This window comes from Bos indicus, chromosome 4 (assembly GCF_029378745.1).
Source record: "Bos indicus isolate NIAB-ARS_2022 breed Sahiwal x Tharparkar chromosome 4, NIAB-ARS_B.indTharparkar_mat_pri_1.0, whole genome shotgun sequence".
Taxonomy (NCBI): domain Eukaryota; kingdom Metazoa; phylum Chordata; class Mammalia; order Artiodactyla; family Bovidae; genus Bos; species Bos indicus.
Window position 1 is genome coordinate 85,628,272 of NC_091763.1, and position 12,773 is coordinate 85,641,044.

The window sequence follows — 12,773 nt, forward strand, 5'->3', positions numbered from 1 at the left end:
AAGTATGTGTCATCTCAGTTCCCTGACCCATAGTTCAAACCCATGTCTCCTGCAGTAGAAGTGTGAGTCTTAACCACTGTACGATCAGGGAAGTCCTGGGGATGCTTATGGTTCTGATTGAGCAAGTTATCTACTCAATTTTTATTTAAGTTATGGTAAACATGATATTTAGCAGTTGATTTCAAATATTGTATTCCTTAGGCTCCTTTTCTTCAGAAAATTACTTTAAGAAACTGGGATATGAAAACACTGAGAAGATAAATTGACATAAATGGGCATATTTTGTATTATATCAGACAACTACATTATTTATCATTTAGCTCAAAAAGAAAACTTGAAAAGTAAATGGGCATCTTTTTGTCATTTTTCAGTGAAGATACATATTCTTACAGAGTAGCTTTGGGTTTTAGAGATAGTTATTATTACTTTATTCAATCATGTTGTCTCAGATTTTCCCCCTTGCTAATATTTTGAATGGTGAAAGTGATTATAAAGTATAAAAATTAGACACAGGCAAATTTTTACTCTCTAGAAAATATTTATTGACACATTTTAATTTCCTTTCTATTTTCTGAGAAATAAACATAATACACAAAATACAGTAAAATGCACTTTTCCCATTTCAAATAAATATAGTTTACTCTTGTAAAAAATTTAATAATCTGTGTAATTCACCACAGTATCTTAATCAGTGAAATAAGGCAAAGAAAACCTCTAGCTAAACTGTCACTTACTTTAAGATTCTCTTGGCTTTTTGCTAGAGAAAAGGAAAACTATTCTCTGTAGAATTATATTGAGACTTGGAGACTGCTGCTTCTAGTTTGGAGAAGACAAAGATAAGTTCCTTTATAAAGTGTTTAGTGTCAAAATGAGTCTCAGTTTGGCAGAAGGATAATATCCAGGTCTTTGCTGAATGAACTAAAGTTATATGTAAACTTTTTCTGTTACTACTTCCTAGAAACTAGACTGCATTCTGAATTATAATGATTCCTTTGTATCACATGAGTAATTTTTCAGAATTAGTGGTTAAGTATTTAAGTTAACACTTATGTATGTAATATAAACCCAAGACAGAATGTTAAATTTAGCTCTATTAACAGGAAAGGTTAAAATAATGGTGCTATACACTATGGATTTATCCTTTTCACAATTGTTATTCTTCATGTTATAAGAACTGAAATCTACTGAATTATACAGAATTAACACAGACTCAACACAGACTCATATACACATATATCCCTGATCAGTTTGAGACAATGTTATAGTTTGCTCTTGTAAGTAGTAAGAATACTTTTAGTAACCAGCAAAAATCACATTTAGGTAGTCACCAATCTTCAGAGTGTACTTATGTATAATCTATTTCTCCTCAAAAGAATATATCACCAAGTAATAAAAGTCATTAGTACTGTCTAACTTCCTATGTTAGCAGTTATTTGGAACTTTATATACTAGTAAGCTTATGGAAGTAAATCAAACTTTACTGTAGCTCCAACTCCACCCTAGCATGTTTCGGCACATTTACATGGATGCAGAAATGCTGGTCAAACTCTGCCAAAGCATAAACCTCAAAGCATAACTGTGTTCAGCAAAAATCTTACACAGGCTATAAAGTGGGTATTAGATCTGTCCTCAGCATTACAAAAGGTATCAACTATTGTCCAGGTGGTGCTTTATCATATATGGAACTTTTCCCACTTCCTTTCAAAGAGTGGAACGTTATGTGCTTGGGTATCCTTTTATGGCAACATTTTCATTTCTACACATTTCTGAAACAGTTAAGTGTGTGTTCAAAAAATTCACAAGTCCAGTAAAATAAATTTGTGGTTTCCTTCTTTGACAGTCTCTATAATTCCTCCATCTCAAAATGTGTGTTAAAGCTGTTCGCCATGGATGTGTGTTCAAAGATCCTCGACAGGCTTGGTTTCAACAGTTCCACTGAATGACAAGGCAGATGCTGAGTGGTGTCATTCTTCAGAGCCATCATTTGGTCTGTCCCAGGCTCCCGCCTGTCATAGTAGAGAGCCCAGAGCAGCGTAATGGTGAGAATCATGGCCAGGATCTGTGTCACTCCAATAGAGATCCCCAGAAACCTCAGCACCTGCAGCTGTTTGGTTCCTCTCAAAAAGGAATACATTTTCTTCCCACAACCCTGTAAAAGAAATAATATGGTCAATATTCCTCTCACTGTGTTACAGAGGATCAAAATAGTGAAAAATAAAATCATCCACCAGTTAGTGGAACCAAACAACTTGAACTACAAACTTTTAAGATAGTGACTCTCAAGAGGGAACCCCTGTGAGCCGCTGGATTGGAGACAGAGGTGTGCATTCTTTGAAAATAAATTTTAATTATTAAAATAACTGCCTTCTTGTTTCCATCCCCAGCTTCTATAAATAACTCAACTAAATCAAGGGAACCAAAGCTACTGAACCAGCCTATTGTTAATTTGTGGATTATAGTAGAGGAGAGGAATACATAATACATAACTCTTAAATTTCCAAAGACACTTATAAGTAACTATACCCTAATAAGTCATTACTTGTAAGAAATAAAAATCATGTAAAACTAGTCACAGACACATTTCAGTAACTACCTTTTCTGGTATACCATGTAATGCAAATTAACAGCAAAACATTAGCAAAGTTTTATCAATTTCACCAAAAGTGAAGTTAAAATATTTATAAGTAATACTATTGATACTTAATACTGCTTTAATAAGATAACTTCTCTATTCATCTTACCTAGTTAATACACACACACAGACACACACACACACGCACACACACACACTGAGAAACCAAAATAGATGACACAAAGACAATCACCAACATTCAGGTATTTTTCAAAGAGTTTCACTCAGGTAATTCATCAGAACTCACTCGTACTTATGCTTATATGTAATTCTAACATCCTTATATGACACCATATAGATCATGAACTTCAGAGCCAGAATTCTGAATTCAAATCCCTGCTCTGCTATTTATAAGCTTTGTGACTTTGTTCATGTTACTTAATCTCTCTGTGATTCAGTTTTCTTGTATGAAAACATGAATGATAATAGGGCCGTCCTGTTTGTGATCTTGGGGAAATTAAATGAACAAGCACAATTAAACACCCAGAATATGATCTTATATATAGTAAGAGCTCAGTAGGGATCAGATTTATCTGGTATATCAGCCCACAGAAGATTAGAAAGCACAAATTAAAAGAGCTGCAAAATCTATGAAAAGCAGGTATTAATGGACAAGTATGAGTACAAAACTTTTTTAGAGAATAAAACACCAAAAGCATGGCATTGTGTTCCCACTGAGTACTGATGAAATAATCCTTGCCCACCTGTAACACCGAAGGTGGGGGTCACTGTTTCTCAAGACAGTGAAGTAACTATCCAAAATGATGTTTGCCACTGACACTTTAGATCATGACTCTCCTCATGATGCAAAAAAATCTTTAACATAGTTTGGAAAGAGGCACATCAAAACTACTTAAAAAGGTTTAGCTTCAGACATTTGGAAATTAACATCATTGCTGAGTAATGCAGCACAGATCATCATATCCATCTCCAAAGAAATTGATATAAAATGGCTTTGCATGGTTTAGTTGACTCCTCAACTATGTTTTCAGTACTTAGTACAAAAATGGATCTTTAATGAATAAAGAACAATTAAAATAAATTCCACAATTAAAGGTAAACTACTCAAGAAATGCATATGCTAATGATACAACCCTGTGAAATAAGTCAATTATTATTTGATGTTTACCTTTTCAGCAGTCTCTGGTGCTTAAATTTTACCCATATAGTTCTTCCCATTGGCATGTAAAGATCTCCCATCCCTTTAGACTAACTCACTCTAAGCTGAATAACTATGCAGAAAAGGTAATACTTTTTAATTTGTGATTAAAACAAAGCAGAAATCGACTATGCTTCATACTCTGGCATCCAGTAAAGTCTGTTTCAATTTTATTTTAAACAGCCACATATACCAAAACAAAGATACAGTAAATTATATTATCTAGGATATTTGGGAATGTGATATATTAGATAACAGTGAATGTTCCAGAGTGGGAGGGGAACTTAGAAGTCAAAAAGTTCAGCTTTTTAATTTGTAAAAATACGGCTAAAAAGCACTTCTAGAGTAACATCCACAAAACTGGCAGAAAAAGGACCTCTGAATAGCCTGTCCCCCATATAAGCAATGAAAGCACTACAGAAAATTGTCAGAATCAACTTTTTTTTGAACTCTGGAAATTAACCAAATGCTTGCAGCAATCTGAGGAGCATTTATTCAAGAGAAGCACCTGAATCTCAGTAAGAACAGCAAGCTTTGTGGCATTTTAATGTGCTTTACTCCCATACCCCTTCCCCAGCTCTGCAGGAGCCTTGAAAATAAACAGCCCACAATTATGGTAAAAATCAGTGGTCTGGCAGCCACCAAAGGCAATAGAAAAGGGTTGGAGCTCCTTCAAAGACCCACTGTCAGAGAACTGTCATTATTTGTCCTATCTGGTGGTTCCCTGAAAGAGCTCACTAGCAAAGCTGTCTTTATTTGACTTGACTTGCAGTTCAACCTGGGCAACAGAATTTTCCCTCTGGGGAGTATTTGTCAAAAGCATTCACAGGTAACTGCTCAACACTGAGGCTGCCTGAGGCAGTGGATAATAGTTGCACACAATGGGCTAGTCAAAAGCCAAAGGGGAAAAACTGGAGAATGTGAAGTCCTTTGTGGTTTTGGCAAAGCTCTGACATATTTGCAGGGATCTAGAAAGTTACACATGTGAGTAAGGTTATGCTCAATCCCAGGACTGTGCACATGTTCAAGAAAGAACTAAGAAGACCCTAAGATCTCACCTCTGGCTCATATTAACTGAGGCTCTATGATTCCTCAGCAAAGTCTGGAAGACTTATTGGTTCTGGGAATCTAAGGAAACCTCAGTGGCCACACAAGAAAATGCAATAAAATATTAAGACAATCCAGGCTGTCATGAATGGGTTTGGATCCCAGTGAAAAAAGGTTTTCAGTTCCGCCCAAAAAAGTGGACATAGGATTGTATCGTTATGGCTCATAGTCAGGACCTGGCCTCCTTAGAGATCACTGGACTGGAAGATTATCTCCATGTCAAGGAGGGTAAAGGTGGTTTATTCAAAGCAAAGGCCCTAGTTAGACTCCTCAATTTTTTTTTAAATTTTATTTTATTTTTAAACTTTACAATATTGTATTGGTTTTGCCAAATATCAATTTTTAATAAATAAATCAGCCCTATTACTTCTTCATTTAGTTTACAAAGAAAACTCCCAAACTAGACAGAATGTAAGTATTTAGTTTAGTACTAAGTTTGTCATCAGAATTTATTAAATTACAGTTTGTCCTTCTCTATCAAAAACCCCTCAAAAAGAGATGTTATCTATAGACTCTTTAAAATAAATAAAACCAATTTCCATCTCTAGGTACTTCAATTTATATCTAAATACCACACCAGACTACCAAATTCTGCCATGCTGCAATATATTAACCTGTGCCCTTATGTTTTATTTTCCACTGAAGTGTATTTCAATGATATTGAAGAACACCATAAGAAATTACTCTATAAAAATTTTGAAAAATAATATTGAAGGTATTTTCCTAGGTATTTTAGAGTGGTAGATATAAAACTGCACTTGAGCAAATACTTTAGAATTTTGCTCCCTTTGAAAAACTGGAATACATGCCCTCCAAACATTAAAATGATCCAGACGATTATGTGTCGTTTCACCTGGGCTTTCAGAAAGCTCAAGGACAAATATGAAACTAAACCACAGTAATCCCATTTGCCTTCACATCAAGCATGTCCAATTACTCTTTCTTTAATCCTGGCTTTCTACTGCTATTTATGTATTTTTCCCTTCCAGTTTTATTGAGTTATAATTCACACAGCACTGTGTAAGTTTAGGGCATACAACATAATAATTTGACTTACATATATCATGAAATGATTATCACAATAAGTTTACTGAATATCCATCATCTCATATAGATACAAAAGAAAAGAAAAGGAAGAAACATTTTTACATTTAAGAGTTGTAATGAGAACTCTTAGGATTTATTCTCTTAACAACTTTTATATATAACACACAGCAATGTTAATTATATTAATCATGTTCTACATTACTTCTCTAGGACTTATTTAGCTTTATCCAATAAATAAATCTTATTTTTATTATTCATCCATTGTGCCTTTTTGTTGTATGTTGCATTAAATCATTTAATAAAAAATATACAAAGTGTAAACATATAAATAAAGCACAAATCCCTCTACATTGTGTATAATTTAATATTTCTTTAGTAATTCAGGAGGCACTGTAAAAACTTGCAGCCTATTAGGTATCATGCTGAATTTCAGAGAATTGCTTACACTATTACTTAAAGTTAAGGATTAACTTTCCAAATGAATATTCTTCTTCTTGGAAAGAGAGTATTTTTTTCAGATTTCTGTGTACAATATGATCGTCTGCCTCAGCCACTCTCTGAATTCTTCATAGAAACAGCTCCGGGTTTATGGCCTATTCTGCAACACCCTCTTCAAAGTAGTTCAGTCTGAATACAAGTTGTGAGCTTATTTTGAGCCAGTCAAATAATCATGAATAAGATTCACACTTTTCAGTGTAAACTTGGATTTTTTTGTTGAAAAGCAAGACACTAAGTCTAAAGAAGAAAAAATATAAATGTGTCTCTATATAATCTATTCAACTATTCACAGATATTTAGTTGCATAAATAAACACTGTTGAGTGTTTGCTGTTGAGTGAGACAAAAAAGGAAACAGAAATGTTAGAGTTCAAAACTGCATTCCATTTCACAAAGACTCTTTTACTCACAATAGGAAAGAACTAAATTGCATTTATTTGCTTTTCTCAAAATAAAATACTGAGTTGATTTACCTTGAATATGTTTTCTTCCTAAATAAAGCCATGTTAGCACTGCATTAATAACCTCAGATAATTCAAAGGTATGGAATAAGACAAGCTGGCTAACCTACTTTGCTTGCTGCAATGTTAAAATTCTGGTCAACTGTAAATAACAATACTACCTTTTTATCAGAGAGAAATTACTAATCCCTGTATTTCCTGGAATCTATCTGAAAGCATGTCAAGATGCCTTACTTCACTTGAGGAAATTATACACTTGAAATTATTCTCTGATCAAGCTCCAAGATGAGTTTCTAAAATTAGAAGAACTCCTGTGGCTTTTCAGTACTCAATATTCACAGGCCACATCAAAAAATTAGACAGACTTCCAATGTGCTTATGAAGATAAAGTATAAATAAAATCTAGGTGCTAATACATGCCAGTATTGATATCTTCATAACCGATTTTTCATAATAAACATAACTCCCAAGTTTGAGATGACAGTGTTAATTATCAGGTACAAATAAATAACATTCAGTCCTATTTATTTTAAAATTGAAAAACTGAGTGATAGCAGTTCATGAGTTCATGAGCTTTAAAGAGGTTGGAGCAAAAGTTCTCCACTGATAAGCATAAGCTCTGCAGGAAAATAAACCCGTCCTTAAAAAAAATTAAACAGCAAGTAATAAAATTCACTACAAGATTTTCTGTTTTGTTAAGAGTAAAGTTACTCACACCCATACACAGGAAAAGCAGTAGAAAAAGTCTTCATGTATCTCAAAAAAACCCACAGACACTTGTATCTCATTTCATCTTCACAAGATCCCCATTAGAGATGAAGAATCCCAAGTTTAAAAGACTACATTTATTGAACATCTGTCATTTTTACCAAAAATATGAGGGTGAAAGAGGAGAGTGAAAAAGCTATCTTAAAGCTCAACATTATAAAAACTCAGATTATAGCATCCAGTCCCATCACTTCATGGCTAATAGAAGGGGGAAAGTGAAAGCCGTGACAGATTTTATTTTCTCGGGCTCCAAAATCACCGTAGATGGTGACTGCAGCCATGAAATTAAAAGATGCTTGCTCCTTGGAAGGAAAGCTATGAAAAGCTAGACAGCATGTTAAAAAGCAGAGACATCAGTTTGTGACAAAGATCAGTATAGTCAAAATTATGGTTTTTCCAATATTCATGTACAGATGTGAGAGTTGAACCATAAAAATGGCTGAGTGCTGAAGAATGGATGCTTTTGAATTGTGGTACTGGAGAAGACTCTTGACAGTCCCTTGGACAGCAAGGAGATCAAACCAGTCAATCCTAAAGGATATCAACCCTGAATATTTATTGGAAGGACTGATGCTGAAGCTGAAGTTCCAGTACTTTGGCCACCTGATGTGAAGAGCCCGCTCACTGGAAAAAGACCCTGATGCTGGGAAAGGCTGAAGACAAAAGGAAAAGGGAACTGCAGAGGATGAGATGGGTAGACAGCATCACTGACTCAATGCACATGATTCCAGCAAACTCCAGGAGACAGTGAAGGACAGAGGAGCCTGGTGTGCTATAGTCCATGGGGTTGCAAAGAGTCAGACATGACTTAGTGACTGAACAACAAGTGTTAGAAAACCCAGAAGGTAGTATTCTCCCTAGGAAGGTGAGGTGCAGGGGCAGACGTTCACTGTCTAAGCAGAAAATGTATAAATACAAATTGCTCATTAGACGTCATCTCTCACTGGGCGCTTTTGTCCACCTAAATGTTTGTCCTTAAGAACTGGAAAAATGTGAAAACGAAATGAGAAACCACATGAAGTCCCCAAAACCTTGATCTAAAATCTACCTTCAGCCAACACAAATAGAACTAGAAAATGCATATTTTCCTGCCATTACTAGCAAAATTTAGGGCAATTTGGTTAGTTAAAAATCTAATCATGGGTCACTATTTTTTCTATTTACCCTAATAAATGTTAATAAATTCCTGTTATTATTGTCATTTGCTACCACCATGCATTGAAGATTTGTGTTTATTTCGTGTCAAGTGGTTTGCTAAGGGTTTCTTATTAAGTAGCTTAATTTATTTTTTTTAATTATAATGAGGCAGATACTACTATTATCTCATTTGATGGATAAGGAAATTGAGGTTTAGAAGTGAAAAAATCTACAAACACTCAGCTTCCTCCTCACCATGTACTCCACGTCTTGAAATTTTAGTGACTAATACAAGTATGGGCTTTGGAATCAAATAGATCTGAGTCCAGTCACTGACTAGCTCTATAAAACTGGACTAGGGCACTGAACCTCTCTGTGCCTCACCTTTCTTATCTGTAAAATGGAGATAATGATACAGCACCTTCAAATAAATGTTATAGGGCTTATATATACATTTATATGACATACATAAAATGCTTGCTCAGAGAGTTCTATATGTGACTCATTTGAAAAACCCTATGTGTCCTTTTCAATCCCTAATTTACTTTAAGTCTCAGCTATTACTGTAGTATATATTACAAACAGGAATTATTTGAAGGGTTGTAAACATGCTAATTCACTCACATGAGATGGGTATTTGTTATCTTCATTTTAAAGGCAATAAAAATGAAGCACAGAGAGGTTAACCCAAAGAGTCTAGTTTGGAGCCTATGTCTAGTATGGAGTCTAGTAAGGAGTCTAGTTGGAGTCTACTTTGGAACCTCTGAACCATGATTCCTCACGAAGGAAAACTCATTCCTAGATTCCTCTCCTTCCTTGGCCTTTAGGACACTGCTTTCCATTTCTTCTCTACCTACAACAGGTGTCTTCTCTGTCTTTAAGTATTGCCATTCTCCAACTTCTGTCCTTTGCTGCATATATTATGTCATCTCTTTGTGTAGTTTTACCTCCTCCTATGAATGTATTGCTTCCTACAAATTGATACTACCTGAAAACTGTTAAGACATCCCACTTGCCCCAGTGTGTTCTCCACTCTTCCTAGCATAGCATTTTCTACAGGAACATAGCCTCCTATCCGGAGACCACACTTACCAGCCTTCCTTGCTGCTAAGCACAGTCTTGTAAGCCCAGGGAATGTGTGCAGAGGTGCGGAGGGCGGAGCTTCATGCATTGGATGCTCCCCATCCTACTTCCTCCTCCTCCCCACTACTGCAACTTAAGGAAAAGAGGAGCAATTGTGGAAGACAAATGTTTAAAAAAGTGACTGTCTAACCACCTAAGACCCCTGGGTAAACCTGTACAATAGGGCTGCCTGGCAGCCTGGACCAGCTGGCTGATCTAAGAGAGAGAAACAGAGTTCTACCTTATGCAAGCCATTGTATTTGGAGCTAGCACTTTCCTAAATAGGGCACACAAAACCCAGATCTCTGGCTGAATTCTGTCTCCTGAGCTTCATACTTCCTAGTGGGCTTCTGCACATGGAAGCCCTGACAGGAACCTTATGCTCAGCATTTCCAAAATGGAGCTAATCAAATCCTACTGCTCCCCTCAACAAATGACTTCTTCATCTCTCCAGAGCCCAAGTCAATGTCAAGCATCCTGTCCTTGCAGCTTCCCTGTCACTCACTCCCCACACCCACCCCAGTCATCATTCTATTCATTCTCCCCCTTTAAATGTCTTTCACATTCATTCCCTCCTTGCCCTCCTCAATGGCACACCTGAATTCCAGCCCTTATAATCACTCATGTGAATTACCTGCACAGTTCCCTACCTGATTCCCTTCTCACCCCATCAAGACACAATTCTCACCTCCACTCAGACTCCACAAAGCCAACCTAATGATTTTTTTAAAGCATAAATTTAAAATTGTTACTCTGTGAGGTACTTTCTTAGGTCAAAATATTATTATGGCTTTCTATATCGGTACCTTCTAAAGGCAAAATTTGCAAGTCTCTACTAATAAAGCACAGGAGGAAAAATAAGTTGAATGGTGAATAGGTAACAGGAAACTCGCCAGTGACTATATTGAGACAGAGAGAGAAAGGAAAGAAGGCATTTGTATACCCGAAGCAAAACCGGCAGAACAGTTCAAGACCTGATTAGATCAAGCAAAGCTTGAAGATAAAAGGAATTTCCACCCCCACCAAGCCCAAACTGGTCCTGCAAGGCTTGGATGATAAGACAGCTATCACCCCAGGTCCCAGTCAACCCCGATCCCTGCCAGCAGTTAACGGAGGAGATAATGAAGTCAGCAGAGAAGCACGAGGGAGTGTCTTTGCCTTTATATAAAGGAGCCCTGAAAATGGAACTTCTTGGGGATATTCCATCTAAATAACCACAGAACTTGAAAAGCTTCCTACCGTTCACCGTTCAGGCAATTCTATGTGTGTTTATCTGAAAATGGCACTTCATCATTAATAAATCAGCATCCCATAACTACTCTGTCCTCAGCTTTACTTTCCTAACAATGCCTCAAATTGGTGAACTTGTTTGTCTTTTCATCTGGCAACTACTCACAGACTTCAGGATAAAATACACGCATTAGCAGGACATACAGGGCTTTTCATAAGTCAGCACCTGCCCTGTTCAGCCCTTCCCATGCCCCCTGCACCCACTGGGCTGTCCTGCTTCTAGCTCTAATTCTGCACCATTGCCTCTGCCTGAAAAGTCCTTTAGGGACCCAAGCCACCCAAATGTTTTTCAGCACCTGGCTAACATTCACTTAGCCTTTAATAAGACTGGAGACCCAGTATCTACTACCTGCTCTGTGTGTTCTCACCGCACAACTCCATTATAAAGACAGTGGCATGAAGAACCGCCCACCCAGTGTCAGGCTTCTTCCCATGCCCCAGGTCAGGATCATCTCCTTCCCACCTCTTTTCCTAGTCACTGACGGGAGGATCATTCCTTCACAGATTTAACCAATTTCACAGTAGTGCAACTGGATGGTACCTGGCCAAGGTTCTAAGGAAGAGGTTCTACCTCTTCCTTCCTGCCTTGGGCTCCTTTTTTCAACACTTTCCCCTAATTTTGTTTGTTTGGGGCATGGCAATTTACCTGGTCCCGAGAAGAATCCTACTAGCAGCACAACAGCAGGATGAGCTAGGAAAAAAATAATCCATCCCATACCTAGGTAGAGCTTGCCAGAAGGCCACACCCCCATTCCCCACCCCGTCCTTCTGTACCCACAACACTCTGTCATCTTTCTTCCTCTGGTTCAGAAGTGCTGACATAATATTTATGTGTGTAGGATGCTGTGTGTGAAAATCATAAAATTAAACTTCTATTAGTCAAAGCAGACACATAGGACTGACTCACCTTTCTAATTCTAACAAAAACGTTGGCAGGAGAAGAGTATTAACAAAGAGAGTTGAGGGCTGAGATTACTGCCCCTCCCCAGAAAAAATGTACATAGATTATAAAATGAATATCATTTTCAAGGACAGCAGGGTGCAAAGAAGATGGGTGGGGCCAGGACCTCCAATCCCAGGAAGGCTGAATTCCTGACTCTCAGCTCACTGAAAGGTTAACACACAACTGGGAGAAAAGCCTCAAAACAAGCCATCTCACATGATCACCATGGCTGCCCCCACCTTCAACTTAGGGGAGCATCTCTGCATGTCCGTTTGCTTTCTGAGAGGACTGCAGACCTAGACACATCGTTATCATCTCCGTTCTTTTTCCTGCAAGTCTGGACTCAGAGAGAAAGACACATCCCCTTCATATCCATACCCCTCAGGCTCGTGCTTAGTCGTGTCCGACTCTGCAACCCCATGAACTGTAACCCAGCCAGACTCTTCTGTCCATGGGATTCTCCAGGCCAGAATACTGGAGTGGGTTGCCATTTCCTCCTCCAGGGGATCTTTCTGACCTAGGGATCGAACCCAAGACTCCTGCATCTCCTGCATTGCAGGCAGATTCTTTTACTGCTAAGCCAGCGGGGAAGCCCTGCCCTCCTCTCTCT

At 37.5% G+C, this 12,773-nt stretch overlaps 1 protein-coding gene across 2 annotated transcripts in view; it reads right to left on the reverse strand.

Annotated features, from left to right (window-relative positions):
- Positions 1-518: 518 nt before the first annotated feature.
- Positions 519-12,773, reverse strand: part of TSPAN12 (tetraspanin 12) — a 66,828-nt gene continuing 54,573 nt past the window's right edge. For both annotated transcript variants that reach the window (XM_019958987.2, XM_019958988.2), the window contains one exon: positions 519-2,149. In XM_019958987.2, coding sequence (XP_019814546.2) covers positions 1,844-2,149 — 306 coding nt within the window. In that variant the 3' untranslated portion in view covers positions 519-1,843. The remainder of the gene's footprint in view (positions 2,150-12,773) is intronic.